The sequence below is a fragment of the Anarhichas minor genome, unplaced genomic scaffold (assembly GCF_050575085.1).
Source record: "Anarhichas minor isolate MPS153535 unplaced genomic scaffold, ASM5057508v1 ptg000040l, whole genome shotgun sequence".
Taxonomy (NCBI): domain Eukaryota; kingdom Metazoa; phylum Chordata; class Actinopteri; order Perciformes; family Anarhichadidae; genus Anarhichas; species Anarhichas minor.
Window position 1 is genome coordinate 14,946,388 of NW_027466486.1, and position 19,352 is coordinate 14,965,739.

Here is a 19,352-nt window from a genome sequence, read left to right on the forward strand (position 1 = left end):
CGCAGTCTCGCAGTCACAGGTCTGATTAAGAAGCGCTCCATTTATTTATTTGTTTAGAACGTTCGGTTCTTCACGCAACATCAGTCAAGGCGAAAATCTAAAACATTCTATGGCAACTGGACCAGGTCATATAGGCTGAGATGTTTTTGACAAGTTCATTAAATTATCATTATTATTAGAGGAAATTATGGGGGCATTTTTTGCCCCTCTCCTAGTGATATCAAGGGCAAAATTATATTTCTTAGGGGCAGTTTTGCCCTTTGCCCTCGTGTATTTCCGACGCTGGCGCTGACACAGTTTGTCTATTTTTGGCATCCCAAAAATAATTCAATCTGATCAGGGGTCTAACTTCAGTTCAAAGATGTTTGCAGAAGTGTTGAACCAGTTAAACATTCTCAGTCCAGCGCATACCATACACATTTGGATTCACAAGTAAACAGTTTATATAACTTGTTATGTTGAACACATTTAGTTCCATAAAAACATTCTTAGGAAGTGATTAGGGCGCGCCAGACAAATTGTAATAAATCACTCCAATTTGTATCAAAACATTTCCCGTACGCGAATCATGTGTTCTGCCAAAAGGTTATCTTGACCCAAACGAAGTTATGAGAGCATGACATAATGGAGAGACCAGATGTGTTTTGTTTGTGGTTCAAGCGACTGGTTTGATTGGTGGAAAGTGACTTAAAAGGGGGGTGGATTTGACTATAAAAGTAAGCTGTGAAAAGTAATACGTTGGATTTGTTGAACTTGTTGTATGTTGGCTTGTGCTTATTAAAACACTTCCCGCTGGGTTGCAACTTCAGTTTGCCGTCTCTTCTTGTCATTTTCCTACAACAGTGGATGTCTTCACCCTCAGTATTCCAGCATCATGGCACCTCTTACAATACTTCCTGACCCCTGTTTCGAAAAACACGGGCAAGCAAGTGGCGGGGGGTCTGCTGAGCCTTTGGCAAACTCCAGCATCTCCTTGGCCAGCTGCTCCCTGAAGGCCTTGTGGGTGAAGGGCTTTGTCTGGGTGGGGTCCTGCCTCAACTTGAACAGCTCCTTGTGCAAAAGGTAACTGTTCACAACAGCGATGTCCATGAAGTAGTAAAAAAATGTCTTGTAACACGCTGTAAGATCCGATTAGTGCATCGGACAAATCCACACCACCCATCTTGCAATTGTAGTCCACAATGCTGTCTGGAACTGGTATGGACTTGTTCTGCCACACCCCAGCCATCTTCACCTTTCTCTTCACCGTCTGTCCACTATAGGCATGATGCAATGTGGAACACATCGTTACCTCTCTCGTGTCCATCCACTTCACGAAGAGGGGTTTGCCACTCTGGATCCATCGCATGTCTCCCCTCGCAGCCTTTCTGGGCAGGTCGTTGGTCTGGGTCTTAGGGAAGCCAATACGATTTTTCCTGATGGTTCCACAACAGCCAATGTTCTTTTTGGATAGATCGGTGAAGAGAGCAGGGCTTGTGTAAAAATTATCCGTGTACAAAAGGTAGCCGCTACCGAGGAGAGGAAAAGGCAAAAGGTCCATCACTGCTGAGTAACTCAGCCCGTGGCCTGTGGTGGACGCACTTTTGCCCTGGTACACAAAGAAATTCCAGGTGTAGCCTATTGATGAATCAGCCAGCACGAACAGTTTGTTTCAGGTGGTTGAACAAGTTGGTTGTATTGCTATGCGGCGCAGACACAACTCTAACGCACTCTGTGCATATGATTTGTTCTTGGTTAACATCACTTGCCCTAAATCCAAAAAACTTCCAGACAACGGATAATGATCCTTGTCGAGGGGCTAGCTCCTCTCCTTCTGCTCCTGATATTTGATTTACCTTTCACACGACACCCGTGACCGTCTGCTCTCTGTTCTGTTGTCTGTCTGTCTACTCTTCTACTAATACCGGAGTCGACTGCCGACAGAACGTGGTTTGAGGCTGCCGCTGCAGGGTGCGCGCATGACACCTCCCATCTCGTTCGCCCCCTGGTGGTTGGCTGACTGTTAGTTAAGGACGCGCTTGATTCGATATGTAGCAGAGCACGCATTTTAAACGTCAATATCGCAGACGATCATGCTCATTTAATTGTGGCAGCCAAAATCGTGATCGCGATTAAAATTAGATTAATTGTGCAGCCCTACCACGCGTCCATTGTGTGTGGATGGTTTGGCAAGACTTGAAAAAAAAAAAATATATATATAGTATTTAGACCATAAGGAAACATTGAAATCAAAAATATAAGGAACTGGAGTGACAAGTTAAAAAGTATGAGAAATGTCAAGCTGAACCTGTTGTAGCAATGTTCAATGGTATGCAAGAATAAATAAGTGAATAAAAAACGTGTTAGATGTGCATAATAGTAACAAACCTTTCTCCACAGGTGCTGGCATGTACTTCAACAAAATACTCAGGAAACAAGTCTGAGCACAATGGACAGGCCACCTTTATAAAAACAGAAAGCAGAGTCAATTAGTTTAAGTGAAATGGCCACTCTCGCCACTGCCTCTCTTTCTCTCTCCTCGTTCCTCTCTGCCTGCTCTTTCAAATATTCCAGGAGACCCTCTCTGTCCCTGGTCCTCTTCCTGGTAGGCTGGCTTCTTGCTTCTTCCTCAGAAGGGGCAGAGGCCGGTGCACTGACTGTACCACCTGTAGTGGCAGCCAGGTTTGCCGCCATGACCAGGGGCAAACTAATTGAATGCTGCCCCTGGAGTGCAGCATCCATTACACTGTACCACTGCCAGGTGGCAGCAGTCACACTACCGGCCTCCACCGCTCTGTTGGGGGGTCCCTAAGCTCCTGGAAGTAGGGTATTATTTACTACACTGTGAAGCTGACTGTTTGAATGTATTCCCAGTCACAAAGAACACCCACTGCATCCGTGTTATGTTAGGTTTCACACTTGGCCTGGCAAATTACTTTTTTCGGGGAATCATATTAAGGCTCTCTCAGTATACAAAGCAGAGATTACCTTGTATTTGTCCTTTAAATTATTCCATTTCTTCCTGGCCTGGTTTACAGTTACCGTCAGGCCTGACGTGGTAACAAAGTGCCTGGGCAAAACATAAAACCACAGTGACACGTTGCCACTTCAATAACATATTCATTATTACAGATTGAGACTGCACAAGGCTCCATCCCTTCCCTAGACATGCACACAATGATAAAAGCTCTCTAGATCAGTGGTTCTCAACTGGTCTGGATGCGGTACCCACCATCAGCCCTTAATGACAAGCCGCGACCCAAATCGAGAAACACTTTCTACTTCTCAAATTTATTGAATGAAAATATGGTGCAGTTTGAACCTGAGATAGTACAGCATATCACAGTATGCCAACAAAAAAAAAAAAAAGTGGTGATGCTAGAGAGGGAAATATTCCCTTTTACACTCAATTAGCTGCATTTGAATTGAAAACCAAAAGGTGCATCTTATGGACACAAGGTAATACAACGTACATAAAAATTCAGTAACTTCAGCCTTTTTTTAACGGACTCAAAAGTGAAATTAGAAAGAAAATTAAGCAGCACTCACTTCAACCTTAGGTGTAACACTGACATAGACCCGAGTCTAATGGGAGAACTGGGGATGTTTTTTGCTTCTGACAAGAGTCTCAAAGTCTGGAGTTATAGTAGACAAGGCAACTCTGAGGTCATGCTCAATGTCCAGTCTATTTCTGTGTTTTGTCTTCAGCTGAACCAGAGCTGAGAAGCCACACTCACAGAGATGGGTAGTGCTAAATGGTAGGAGGATTTTTACTGCTTAAGTGGCAAGGGAAGGATACTCGCTCATCACATTGCTGCACCAGAACTGGGAGAGGCTTACCTCCGTGAATTTCTTTTTCAGCGTGCGGTCACATGACAGCTCCACCAGCTGACTCTCTTCGTTGCTTGGCAACGTGACGCTTTCTATGTTGATTCCAAAGGGGTCACATATCCAGTCGTCATCCCTCTGTTTCTCGGGAAAGTAGTCATTAAACCACTCCAGAAGTTTATACAGATCTCCATTACATTTTTCCTGCCGTGTCCAGTTGCTGTCCCTCATGACAGGCATTGGGGAACATGTCGAGTCGGTTTTTAGAAACTTGCCCACACGGAGATCTTTTTTTTGAAAGCATCGATTTTGTCATGTCGTTAAAAAGTGTGGTTCCCCCTCACCTGCATGTGTTTAATTGTTCAAACACATCAGCGAGGTAAGCAACGTGTGCGAGCCACACACTGTTACTAAACAGGTCTGCAAGAGGCTAATTGTTCTGGGCAAGAAAGGCTGCGATTTCAGCTCGTAGTTCATAAAAACGGGACAGTACCTTTCCCCTCGAAAGCCAGCGTACCTCGGCATGATAAAACACCTGTACATGCTCACTACCAAGATCTTGACACAGTTTTTGAAAACATCGGGTGTTCTTTGTCTTCGTTTAATGTAGTTTACCACTTGGACGACATCTTTTAATGTTCCATGAAGCACTGGTACCATATCCTTTCCTGCCAGGGCCTCTCGATGAAAAAACAATGGTTCCAAGTTGCATTCGGAGCTTTCTCAAGTATTCTCCTCACGACCCCCGAGTTTTTTCCTGTCATGCAGGCAGCGCCATCAGTTGTGATACCGACACACATGTCCCAGTTTAGGCCCACTGAACTCAAATACAAATAAAGTCAGGCTTATTAACACAAAAATAACTAATAATTAGATTTTACTACAGAAAAAAGGAGGGGCTCTCAAAAAAACTGAGAAAAATGGAAATTTGATAAATAAATAATATGTGGTAATAAAATAAATACATTCAAAATAATAAGTTTCAAATTAAATAAACTAAATAAAATTTAAATAAAGTGCAAATGAAAATATAGCCTTATAATTCATTTTTGCATGGCAGAACCAGAAGTTGCTCTTCATATCTGTGACAAATCACAACAGTCCACAACTGGGCTCTCGGCTCTGCCTCGTTACCTCCGTTCACAAAGCCGTACTTAATGAAGTCAGGATTGTACTTGCGCTAAAATATGGACTTTTTTTTTTCCGTTTTAATTACTTCTCCATAACTTTCGCTACAGGCTAGTGGCTGGCTGAGTGTCTTCTTCTGCTTATTAGAGCTTGTTAAACAACTGACTCATTACCGCAACCAAGTGGTGGGAAGCTATATTGTAACTGAGCGTCTCATGGATAACAGTAATATCTCTGGTGTCTTCAATTGATAACCTATGCGGTCTCGGGGCCCACAGGTGCAAAACTGAAAGTTTTTTGTGGCCCTCTAGGTGGCGCTCGCGGTCCACGATGAGCACCACCTAGAGGGCCGCAAAAAACTTTGGTTAAGAATCACTGCTCTACAGGCAGCACTACAGACCTGCTCAGTCCCCAGTTCAACTACTACAGGTCGGTTACTGTGCTAAATTAAAAGTCCTATCAGCCTGTCCAGTGTGGGGGACTAGCCTAACTGGAACATAACTGGTTCGCAGGTGTTGATTCTTGTTTCCTTTAATCTAACCATATTGATCGTCCTCCTCCACTGGTGCAAACTAACCCACTGTATGAAGGCAAATTAATGTCAAACTCCGCGAGCACAAATTACATCCACACGCGAGTGTGTGTAGAGGTCCTGCACATGCAAATCAAACAGTTTAGCACGTATATTACTTTGGCGAGCGCTTTCACATCACTCCAAGCAGAATATATCTGCTTGCGTCAGCAATATTGCAGCCTGCGGGGACAAATCCATGCTTTGAGCGCAAGTGGCGTCCCCTAGACTTCTATCACTGCTCTTCTGCTCGCCAGTCTTTCACCTTAGTTTGTCTTTTTGACAGTAAGCGGGTGGACCCAGTCACCATTGTATCACTAAATTTAACTATTGTTCTTCTAATCTTTATTCTTCTACTGTTTCTTCATACGTTTTTTGCGATTGGCGATTTTTCCACTACAACATTAAACTGAGCATGATCGGCGTTGAATCAAAACAGAAGTGTCATGTAAATAAGTGATGTATTATTCATGAATGATGCAATAATATTGTGAAAATGTGTTAAAGTGTTTTTACTTTAAGCTATCTTTAGTCATCCCACTAGGAAATGTTGTTTTTAGATCTGGACAGCATGTTTTGACTAATGTGGGACAGTCATATATATATATATAAATATGTGTGTGTGTGTGTGTGTGTGTTATTTGATTGAGAAAGTAACCATTAACTAAAATGTTATGCAACTACTGTATTTGATTTGAAGATCAGGCTTCAAAACCTGATTGGCCAGTTGGCTTAGCGCAGTGGTTCCCAAACTTTTTCTGTCAAGACCCCCTTTGATGATATAGGAACATTGGACGACCCCCCCCCCCCCCCCCGCAACCCGACCCCAAATTTTTCTTGGTTTTTAATGAATTGCATTATAATGCATGAACTGTATAAAATATTTTTATTTCTTTCTAAAATAAGTACATATCACTTCACAGTTTATTCTTCAGTTTGTTTAACTGGGAAAAAAATAGCAATAATAAAATATATATAAAATAAAAAATATATAAAATAATTTGTAAATACAATTAACTTAATTTCAAACAAAGTGCAAACAACATATACTGTATTTCCTCACATTGAACAGCAGGTTTTCTCAAACAATAAAATAACACAATTATGAACAAGGTGTGCAGGTCTACATGGACCATATTATTTTGTGATCATATTCCTATGTATATTCCTATTCATATATATCAATCAGTGACTGGTGTGGGCTTGCTTTGCTTTACAGATTTTGTCAAAGCGGGGTTGCTGGTTGGAGATAGCTACTCTCAGTTCATTCTCAATGTTCAACTTTGATCTGTATTTGGTCTTCATTGCAGCAACTGCAGAAAACCCTGTTTCACATAAATAGGATGTGGCAAAAGGCAACAGTATGCCCATAGCTCTTTGGCCTAGTAGTGGGTAGTCTTTCTCCACTCCAATCCAAAACACAGCCAGTGAATTGGATGTGAACTGTAGTCTCCTTGTTGAGTCAGATGTCATGTCAATGTACTGCTCTTCCTCTGTGGTACTGAGGTACCTTAGTTTGAGGCGTTGTCGAGGTGGTCGCGTCGCCTGTTGCGGCTGTAACAGAAGTTCCATCGGATTTGCGCTTTAGACCAGTCACAAATCTGTCCATCTTTGTACATACTTCCTTCTCTTATCTTTATCTTTCTCTGTCGCTCCGTATCTTTCTCGCTCTGTGTCGCTGTGTGTCTCTCTCTCGTTCGCGCTCCCTCACTCTCTCTCTCCCTCGCTCGTTCGCGCTCTCTCGCTCGGGCGCGCGCTCGCTCTCGCTCTCGCTGGTTTTGCCACAGTCGGTCTGTGACATGAGCCGCTCTGGTGGCGTGGTTGGAACACAGTGCATGTCACGTCGGTTATTTTATATTGTTTTACCGGTGTATGTGTGCGTCTGTGTGTGTGGGTTGGTGATGAAGCCGCGACCCCCCTGTAGTACCACCGCGCCCCCCCTAGGGGTCGCGACCCCCACTTTGGGAACCACTGGCTTAGCGTACTGATAAACTAACTGGCTAGAGAAGTCAAAGCGTAGCTTTTATAGTCACACTGACATCAAATATAAGATGTTTTTTTTAATTTACATACCACTACATAGTACTACATACTATGCAAATGGTACAAATTAATTTACTTATCCATCTATTGACTAAAAAGATTCCTCAAATTAATGTATTAGCCTACAAACTACAATGGCAAAGCAGAGAGAGACCTTAAATACAATGTCACATTTAACTTCATCACATCTTTATTTTTATTTCTAAGCTGCTGGAAATTGGACATATTTGTTATAGATTATTTTCAATATGTGTTTTCTGTGTAGGTCATATAGTTAGACATAGACATTCTATAACACACAGCCTATTAGTTGTTAAGTCTATCTGATAAAGACAGTAAAACATTGTTGTCTTATGCACATTTAACCTTGATAAAGTGCCTTTGTGTAAATTAAGGTAGGCTTTTCTGAGCCTTTTAACTAGTGTCCCAGATTTCAGCATTAACTGTCCCAGATCAAACTCTGAAAAGATTTGGCACAAGGAACACTGGTATATGTGACATTTTCCCTTTTGAATACAATACTGAAAAATATCCTATCCAAGCAAGCCACATATGGAACATAGGACACATTTATAAACGTGATTGCAGAAGGTCTCTAGTCTTGCACTAGTTGTTATTGTGCACTCTTGCTCACAATATGAATGTAGTTACAGCGGGTAAAATAAGTATTGAACACGTCACCATTTTTCTCAGTAAATATATTTCTAAAGGTGCTATTGACATGAACTTTTCACCAGATGTCGGTAACAACCCAAGAAATCCATACATGCAAACAAATTAGTTCAGAAATTAAGTTATGGGTAATAAAATGGAATGACACATGGAAAAAGTATTGAACACGCTTACTGAAATATATTTAATACTTCGTACAAAAGCCTTTGCTGGTAATGACGGCTTCAAGACGCCTCCTGTATGGAGAAACTAGTCGCATGCATTGCTCAGGTGTGGTTTTGGCCCATTCTTCCACACAAACAGACTTTAAATCTTGAAGGTTCCGTGGACCTCTTCTATGAACTCTGATCTTTAGTTCTTTCCATCGATTTTCTATTGGATTCAAGTCAGCTGATCGGCTGGGCCATTCTAGCAGCTTTATTTTATTTCTCTGAAACCAGTTGAGAGTTTCCTTGGCTGTGTGAAATGTCCACCCTCGTTTCATCTTCATCATCCTGGTAGATGGGAGCAGATTTTTATCAAGAATGTCTCGGTAAATTTTTCCATTCATCCTTCCTTCAATCATATGAAGTTTGCTAGTGCCGTATGCTGAAAAACAGCCCCACACCATGATGTTCCCTCCTCCAAACTTCACTGTTGGTATGGTGTTTTTGGGGTGATGTGCAGTGCCATTTCACCTCCAAACATGGTGTGTATTATGGCATCCAAAGAGTTCAATTTTGGTCTCATCTGACCAGACTATATTCCCCCAGTATTTCACAGGCTTGTCTAAATGTGCAGCAAACTTTAAACGAGCTTCAACATGCATTTTCTTCAGCAATGGAGTCTTGCGTGGTGAGCGTGCATACAGGCCACGGCGGTTGAGTGCATTACTTGTTTTCTTTGAAACTATTGTACCTGCAAATTCCAGGTCTTTCTGAAGCTCTCCACAAGTGGTCCTTGGCTCTTGGACAACTCTTCTGATAATTATTTTCACTCCTCTGTCAGAAATATTGCGAGGAGCACCTGGCCGTGGCAGGTTTATGGTGAAATGATGTTCTTTCCACTTCCGGATTATGGCCCCAACAGTGCTCACTGGTTTTAGAGAAATAAAATAAAGCTGCTAGAATGGCCCAGCCAATCAGCTGACTTGAATCCAATAGAAAATCGATGGAAAGAACTAAAGATCAGAGTTCATAGAAGAGGCCCACGGAATCTTCAAGAATTGAAAACTGTTTGTTTGGAAGAATGGGCCAAAACCACACCTGAGCAATGCATGCGACTAGTTTCTCCATACAGGAGGCGTCTTGAAGCCTTCATTACCAGCAAAGGCTTTTGTACGAAGTATTAAATATATTTCAGTGAGCGTGTTCAATACTTTTTCCCTGTGTCATTCCATTTTATTGCACATAACTTAATTTCTGAACTTATTTGTTTGCATTTCTTTGTATGTATGGATTAGTTGGGTTGTTACCAACATCTAGTGAAAATATCATGTCAATAGCACCTTTAGAAATATATTTACTGAGAGAAATGGTGACGTGTTCAATACTTATTTTACCCGCTGTATGTTCCATACACTACTGAATCTGTTTTTAAGCTCACTAAGACCTCCATCGGAACACAAAGTATGAATGTATAAATTGAACACTCAGTCGGACATTTATTTCCGTCAAATGATTTATTCACCAATTTATCTTAAAATAATAATATATAAGTGCACTTTATCAATTGGAGGTTGAATGTAGGCCTTTGCTTGAAGAGTGTCCCGCTTCAATAAAATAATTTATATTTTAAATACATTCATCTTCCAACCTTCCATGACCTGGATGTGAACAATAGTGTAGTGTGCAGTCTTTCAGTAGTCTAGGTATTATTATCAGTATTACCATCATTTATATAATCGTTATGGCGACGATCCAGGAGGGAAGTGATTCACACTGGGCAAGGTCACCCTCTGCTGGGCAGCAGGAGCTGACATGCATGATTATTCAACAATAATATGTTGCAAAGGATAACAACTCAAGACAAGAAACTACAATAACAGAAGAACCCACTGTCCCACAATGCACGTGTGCTCTAGCTGTGATTAAGAAGACTGGACTCTCAATGAAAACAATACACATAACAATATAGTACTGGGGTTAACTATACTGGTAATGATGTTATTATTAGTAGTAGTAGCTCTGCAGCTGGTGAGCAGCCTCCGCCGTCGGCTTCCTCCCCTTTCAGTGCGCTACGTTCCGGGACAGCGGACGGGTTCAGTGCGGCTCCCGACGCTGCAGCCAGGACACACACACAGCCCGGGTTCACCACGTCAGAGGGCCACATAACGCGGATGACTGAGGCAGAGCAAAGTGCACATAGGAAGTCACTTCTGCACAACTTCACCTTCCATGAGCTCCAACCAACGCACACCAGAATGCAGCGGCGTTACGGCAAAGTCCCGGGTCGACCGTGGGTCTCGCCGATTGGCATTTGGTGTGTTTTGGCAGTGTGCGTCGCACCTGTAATGTTACACCCGCAGTGTTTGGACTTTAAGCCGCCCTTCCGATCGCTAAGGGAGCTCGAGTTTTGCGTAATGTACAAGGAGTTTGGCTGCTGTGATTATCAGAGGGACCAGGAGCTGAAGACAAAGTACTACCAGATTATGGATCGTTTTGATTATAATGGATATGCCAACTGTGCTGGGTTCGTGCTGGAGCTGCTCTGCCAGGTAGGCATGCATGGACAAAGGTCGTCCAAACAAACGTCTCCATCACGCGCCATTAGTCTGACCAAACAGGTTAAAACACTGACTAGTATAAAGCAGAAGAAGGCATATGCTTACTAAACAGGTCAACAGAATGATATGATCTTACAGTAAATGTAGAATATGTTAAGGCGTCCTCTTTTCATGTAGTTAACTGAAGAGCTGAATGAAGGTAAAGTCATCATGACTGATCTCTCTGTAAACTCCTACAGCAGTCACACACATGAGATGCAGAGACAGAGAGAAGGGGTTTAACGCTCTGAGACCTCTGAGATGTTGATTATGCAACTGGGCCTGCAATTTATTATCAGGCAGATGTACCCAGTATTACACATTCCCTTTATTTCTGGCCTCACAACAGGCTGCTACTATGGGCTCTCTCCCATGTCACTCTCTCTCTCTGTACATTACTGAGGAAGATTTAGGACGTTTTTCTTTTTATTTATGGTCGTTTCTTCATCGGGGCAAAGACCAATCAACTGGAAATTGTTTGTCACATCACTAATGTCTATTTCTCTTGATGATGCTTTTGCGTAGCATACACTTAGTACACTTTGGAAAAAGGGAACTTCCCCTTCATATGTAAAGGAGTTTCACATAAGGGTTTGTCAGAAATATGCCTTAATTACTACATGTATCTGCAGGCAAATTGACACCAACATATTACAATAACCTTACCTCAGTAGTCTGTGTAATGTCAGGATGACAAATGTATTCAAAACAATACCTAAAAACAACTAATTATATTGTCTATTTTGAGGGTGACAAACAACATTGCTTTCTGCAACTTCCACCATGATGTCATGCATGCTTATGATATGCTTATAATATGATAAGCATGCATGCACTTAAATGTGAAATAGGAGGAGCCTCTTGTGTTTGTTGGCAGTTACCTTATTGATGACAATACCAACGTTTCCTATTCAGGTTATAATGGCTTGTATTTTTTTTTACTGTTATATTGTTGAAATTATTATTGTCCCTTCCTTAGCAATATTTAAAAAACTCTGGATAATCAATCAATTTGCCTACTAAGGCCACAATGAAGGATTCATTTTTAGAATAATTGTATTTCATTAAAGCTACTACAATCAATATGTTTAAGCTCACTAACTGATCAAATGACTTTGTGTAAGGTGAAAGGGCTCGGTTGTGATGACGAACCCATAAATAATTTTCACTTGACACCACGGTTTCCCTCAATTCCATGGAGCGTTTCAGGATCCTTGAGCTCATTCTTTTGGTTTTCTGACTTGTGACTTGAATATGTTAATTCAGTCTCACTGCTTCCATCAACCCTATTTCAGCAGCAGCTGTCCAAGAAAAGCTCTGACGAACCCACTGTACACTACCTGCCCATCACCGAACAGCAGACAGTTAGTGACTAGCTGGGGAACATAGTGTATTAGGAGTTGATTAAAAAAAGAGCTAAAATCAATTTGATATTCATTAGGTGGAAAGAAACATGACTTCAAATTAATACAAATGTAGATCTTGCTGGATGTGTAATCAGACCATCGTGTGCTACAAAGTTTCAACTTGGTAGGTCATGAAATGGGCCAAAAGACAGTTAATGCAGGTTTAATAAAATCTCTACTTACTACACATCATACTCAGTCTTCCTCTTAATTGTCTCACCTCTCTTCTTCATCTGCTCAGGAATGCTCTCCATATGCAGCTCACCTCTTTGATGCTGAGGACCCAAGCACCCCAGTCAGGACCATTCCTGGCCTCTGTCCTGACTACTGCTCCCAGTTTTGGAGGAAGTGCAGCTCCACAATCCCATTCCTGTCTGACGACCCACACACAGCCGAAGTCAAAGAAGACCAGACACGTCTCTGCCAGCACCTGAAGCTTGACGATGTGGACTACTGCTACCCTAACCTCCTCAGCAGCCAGAAGCTCACCCAGAATCTGGGCCGGGTTCAGTCAGACTCTGACGGCTGTCTGCAGCTGTGCCTGGAAGAAGTTGCGAACGGGCTGCGGAACCCGCTCGCCATGGTACACGCCAACGATGGCACGCATCGGTTCTTTGTGGCAGAACAGGTAGGCTTGGTGTGGACGTACCTTCCTGATCGGTCCAAGCTGGAGAGACCATTTTTGAACATTACCAAGGTGGTGTTAACGTCATCATGGGAAGGTGACGAGAGAGGCTTTCTGGGACTCACCTTTCACCCCAAGTACAAATTCAATGGGAAGCTCTATGTGTATTACTCAGTGGAGGTGGGTTTTGATGAGAGGATCAGGATCAGTGAGTTCCATGTGTCAGCCAATGACATGAATGTGGTGGATCATGCCTCTGAGCGGTAGGTATGGACTGATCCAGGCTAGCAAACAGCAATGGTCCAATACCAGCTCTTTGTCTCGTCTTATTTTTCATGTCCACTTCTCTTCCAGGGTTATTCTGGAGATTGATGAACCAGCATCCAACCACAATGGAGGGCAACTTCTATTTGCAGATGATGGCTACTTGTATGTTTTCACAGGGGATGGTGGAATGGCAGGAGATCCCTTCGGCAAATATGGGAATGCCCAGAACAAGTAAGATGTCCACAAAAGTTTATAAAACTAGACACCTCAAACAATCTGAAGCAACCAAGGATATTCCTAATTTAGAATACCTGGCAAAGAGCCTTATAGGGATACGGTCTGATCCATATTTTAGTCAAAATATAGAAAGTCAGTTTAGTTTTTTAAACGTAATTGCATGTTTCTTTGCATTTGAGATAAAATATGACTTTTTCCATATCACCACATCTACTTTAGGTCAGCTCTGTTGGGTAAAGTTCTCCGCATCGATGTGAATGACAATGGGAGAGGCCCGTTGTACAGAATTCCTCCAGATAACCCCTTCATACACGAGCAGGGGGCACGACCTGAGATTTATGCTTACGGTGTCCGCAATATGTGGAGGTGTTCTGTGGATCGGGGCGACCCTTGGACCAAAGAGGGCAAAGGACGCATCTTCTGCGGGGATGTGGGCCAGAACAAGTTTGAAGAGATTGACATCATTGAGAAAGGTCGAAACTATGGATGGAGAGCCAAGGAAGGCTTCTCTTGCTACGACAAGAAGCTGTGTGCCAACAGCTCGCTAGGTAGGCATGCTCTGGGCAGTCAAATGGTTTCCTGCTTTTTACTCCTTTTACTGCAGACAGCAGCATCTCCAATTGTGTTGTAATGAAGGGCCAAGACTTTACCATTTTATTACAAACAAAGACCATGCCAGCTCTCTGCACAAACTACAGTAACCCCTCCTTGTTTGAAGGAAAGGCTGCAGCCTCTTGGCCCGTGCTGGAAATGGTGACCAACTTTATGTTGCTGCGACAAAGTAAAGGACGTCTGTTGTCACACAGTGGACCGTTAGATAATCAATGACCATAACCAGTGTATAAAATACTGGTTACGGTAATGCCCCCAAACCGAGCGCTCCCCCCACCTCACTCAACACATAATATACCAAATTTCATGGATGCAAGTACACACTTTGCACACACGTCACTAAGGCTGATGTCATTAACAATAGGGCCACTCACACAACTCAACAACTACGCCCTGCAGCAGAACACACACTGCCCTCTGCCTCTCTCTCTCTCTCTAACTAACCCACAGACCTTGGCTCAGCTTCTTCTAGTTGCCATCCTGATATCCATGAAGAGGAGAGACAATGTCCTGCCTCAATCCATTTTGTCATTTAAGACAGTGGATCAAATTTGTCTAAAGAGTACTGTTGCGTCTCTGGCTGGCTGTGTCATTTACGGCAGAAAATCGTATCTCGCACTCACTGTTCAGAAATGCGAATACATGTGAAACCTGAGATTCAAGTGCTCAGGAAAAAAAACTTCTAAATTCTTCGATGTCTGTACCTGTGGATCATGTCACAGACATGAAAAAAGTGAAGATTTATTTTGAATTCAATACTTCCTGTTTCCGTTCTAAAAATCAAAGCCCTCTCACGTCTTTCTGTGGACAGAATCCCTTCATATGTTAATACTCGGCTCTGCAGGACAGTGTTGTGGAAAAAGCAGTGACTTTCACGGCTCCATAAATTAATAGAGTACAGGTTTTTAAATGTGGATTGTTTTTATTATTTACCGATTCACTTTTTTCTGTCTAAAATAAATATAAATGACATTGATAGTGAATGAAATGAAACATTCTGGTAATTATAAAAGGCAAACTCTATGTGGAAAGAAGGACTGGCTGCTGCAGCACCACTGTGTGGAAATCATATGGACTTATTCATTAAGAATATATTTATATTCACCATTTAAATCTACTTTCACACATGTTTAATTAAGTAAAGCTTCATTGTAAAGAAATGGCTAAAAGTGATGAAGCAGAAACTCAACAACACCAATAACGACCCTTGGGATTTTTCACAGATGATGTCCTCCCTATTTATGCGTACCCTCACAAGATGGGCAAGTCAGTGACTGGTGGCTATGTGTACCGAGGCTGTGAATACCCCAACATGAATGGCATGTACACATTTGGAGACTTCATGAGCGGGTAAGGTTGAATCTGGTGAATCGTATATTTTCTTAAAAATAACACCAATCTCTGAAGCTTCTGTTGTTACGGGACGTCAGACATAAACCTGAAGATAACTGCTGTAGGTGTTTGTTAAATGCCTGCTACACCTGCATTTGAGGAAGTAAGAATATACATGAAGTCTGTGAACTAGTTGCGAGTAAAATAACACTTTATTGCCTTCTGGTGGAGTTCTTTATAAACCAGAAAACATTTGTGTAAAGAATTGCCTTTTCTGAAGTATAAAACACAATATGATCGTCATACAAAGTGGCTAAAATTAGCTCCACCATGATCAGCTAAAATTAAATTAATCAACCAGTATGTTTTATATGAAAACACTCTGAAACAGGCTTCTCTGTATACTGAATAATTTTTGCCTCTGTACTTTTACTTTACTTTGAATGCAGTACTTTTATGATGAAGTGTTTTCACACTGTGGTATTGATACTTTTACTTACTGTAAGTAAGCATAGGATCTGAATACTTCTGCCACTGGTCATGTGGCTCAGGTTCTGTTTGGTGACTCCTGCTGTTTGACATCCTCCAGGATCCATTTTCTTCATACATGTTCACATTCTCTGTATCATCACTGCAATTTGATTCCTTTTCCAGGCGTTTGATGAGTCTGCGGGAGGACAGAACCACAGGGAGCTGGATATACAATGAGATATGTATGGGGATGGGCCTAACCTGTGCCTTTCCTGGACTCATCAACAACTACCACCAGTACATCATCTCCTTTGCAGAGGATGAAGCTGGTAATGCATGAACACATGCACACCCTCAAACTCCGAATGCATCTTGAGTTTTGCACGAGCTGTAATTTGTCTTCCTGTGTAATGTCATCTTAATGTATTGTTTCGTTTTTTTCCATCAGGCGAGCTGTACTTCATGTCAACTGGAATAGCGAGTGCTACATCACCTTCAGGAGTCATTTATAAAGTAGTGGACCCCTCCAGGTGAGTAATAGGAACTCTGCAGCTAGGTATTCCTGCCTGCTGTTAGAAGGTGCAGGTGACCGACTATGATGAAGAAATGACTGTTCACCGTCCAGGTCTATTTCAGGTTTATTTCAGTATCAGCAGAACATGTGTATTGGTATAGTTTCTTGCAAGCGTATACACCACTCAGTCAGTTCAACACTGTGGATGTGTCCGATCAATAATGCTCATACAGACCAGAGACAAGATGGTTCAGTCCATTAGTGTCCCTGCTAGGGGTGACATGGAAAGGTCCAAGTGGCGGCAGAGACAGGGTTGTATACAGTGAGTAACATAATCATTACTTTGCTTTTTTTACTCCACCACCATAGCACAAAGGAAACTTGTGTCATTTGTCATGTACAGTAAGTGCTCACCGCATAGAGAGTAGGTACAGTTCTTTGAAACAGATGTGTAAGACACACATCTGTTCCTTATTACAAGCACAGGCATGTCATTCTTCTCTGTGAGCCTGAGGGATGTGCAGTATCATGATCATACTTGATCTGAATGTAAGTTTAGATCAGTGATTTCCTTTGCTGAATGTGGAGATGTCTCTATTTTGGTATCCTAAATCTCCCTTCTCTGCTTTGGACAGCTCAGGGCTCTCTCTGCATTTCTCTCAGCAGTACATGGTTGTATTCCTAAATTGTATCCCAGCCATTCAGCTCATTTAACTGTTCCTCGTTATTGTTGTGACCAGAGCTGCTACATATTAAAAGACTGGAACATGTTTTTTATGTGTCCGCCTGCTTGTATTCTGTCTTCTCTTATGTGCAACAATATTTAATTCGGTTTTGTTACTCGTTTTCAGACGTGCTCCACCAAGACAATGTCACTATGACCCTCTTCCTGTCAGAGTGAAAAGTAACCTCATCAAGTTTGTTCCCCAGGAAAGTAAGTCCACTACCTCACTACTGACTAGTTACAGAACAAATTCAATATGTGACATTCATGGGTAATTCATAGTTTATATTCACATTTGGTCTTGTTTTGTCATCATTCTCCATTAGCATTAATTGGCCTTGAGCCACCAAACAAAATCCAGCCTGAGCCACAACCCACAGAGTCCTTCAACTGGCTAGAAGAGCTCATTAATCGTCTAGGAGGACCAGGACTGACCACCCCGTTACCAACCACAACTACCACCAAATCACCAAGACATTCGAGGCGGAAAGGCAGAGGCAGGAAGGGCAAATCCAGAACGGAGAGTACACCCGAGCTCCAGAACGGAGTTGTGAGGTTGGTTGGGGATGAACAGGGCCGCAGCGACCGTGGACGGGTGGAGATCTACGTTAACGGGCACTGGGGCACCGTGTGTGATGACCTATGGACCACCAAGAATGCTGCAGTGGTTTGCCGGCAGCTGGGCTTCAGGTACGCTCTGAAAGCAGCCAAGAACTCAGAGTTCGGGGAGGGGACGGATCTGCAGATTCTTCTGGATGATGTTCAGTGTGAAGGAACTGAGTCCAGCCTGCTGGACTGCAAACATGCCGACGTGGGGACACATAACTGTGCCCATTATGAAGATGCTGGGGTGATCTGTGGCAACTCGGACTACGTTATTGAAGTCTAAATGGTTGACTACTATGAAATCAGGACTAGTTATCAGCAACTGAACCTTTTGTCTTAATAATCCACCCCAAATGTAAACGTTAAAAACTGATATTTTCAATCTACTCTTGGTGGAGAATTTTCTCATTCCCATTAAGAGCACACCAAACATAGACCACATAACTTTGTGCCATAATATTGCCAGGTTCAGACAACTGGGAGCACCAACAAGGGCAATCTTTCCATCAAAGAGTGAACCAGCTGGGATGCTTCTAACTCTGTAACCATATCTAAGGGTGGGTTTTTCCTTCAGTAATGTTGTACTTGCCAGTAGTGTCTCATAGATTTTTGTCAAAGGTAAATGTTCATGTGAGAGTTTATTTTTAATTTTCCATCACACACTTAAATGTTTAATATGAAGGTTGGAATTTGAAAGTCTTTTCTTTCTCAGTGATTTGTTACAGTAATCCATTTGACATCTAGTGTCTAAATGTTATATTTCCTAGTGAATGTTCAATGCCCACTGACTGGATGTATGGATGTATTATGATGTCATGATTTAAGTAAATAATTTTAATAAAAAGCTTTCTGTACTGGCTTCCACCCACACTTGGACCAAACAGTCTGACATAACTCGACATCTGAAAGCAGTTTCATTAAAACTCTGTCCCATGTATTGAAACGAGGACAAAATATACATGTTAATCTTTCACAATTATCCTTCAAGGGAACACAAAGCAAAAAAACATCCCGGATTAAAATATTGAATTTAAACTTAAAAGATATAAATAATCTATCTATGGATAGTATATAATCAGTAACTATGAATGTTTTTAATACTAATCTATTAATTACATCGCACAGGTCTTGCATAAAAGACGATATATATTGAGTAAATTCAAGTTTACAGTGTTGAAGAAAATCATCATATAATTTAGGATTGAACTGAACACATTTGGTTTCATAAGTAAACAGTTTAACATTTCCCGTACACGAATCGTGTGTTCTGCCAAAAGGTTATCTTGACCCAAACGAAGTCAGGAGAGCATGACATAGTGAAGAGACCAGATGTGCTTTGTTTGCGGTTTAACCGACTGGTTTGATTGCTGGAAAGTGACTTAAGGGGGGTGAATTTTGACTATAAAAGTAATCTGTGAAAAGTAATACTTTGGATTTGTTGAACTTGTTATGTTTATTTTATTTGATATGGACATCACAGTAGCATTAGAATTGTAACATACATTTATGCACAAAGCCCAGATGCACTGTGTTAAGTGTTTGTAGCGAAATGCTAATTTACAACACCTGTCCACAGGAGGCTTTTTAATAATAA

General features: G+C 41.8%; 1 protein-coding gene across 1 annotated transcript; it reads left to right on the top strand.

Moving 5' to 3' along the window:
- The first annotated feature begins 10,520 nt into the window (after window positions 1-10,520).
- Window positions 10,521-18,041, top strand: hhipl1 (HHIP-like 1). Its single transcript, XM_076108534.1, has 9 exons — window positions 10,521-10,916; window positions 12,612-13,258; window positions 13,350-13,493; window positions 13,719-14,047; window positions 15,335-15,461; window positions 16,098-16,243; window positions 16,363-16,444; window positions 17,280-17,362; window positions 17,479-18,041. The coding sequence occupies exons 1-9, from the start codon at window positions 10,539-10,541 to the stop codon at window positions 18,039-18,041; spliced, it is 2,499 nt and encodes an 832-aa protein (XP_075964649.1). The 5' UTR covers window positions 10,521-10,538.
- Window positions 18,042-19,352: the final 1,311 nt, after the last annotated feature.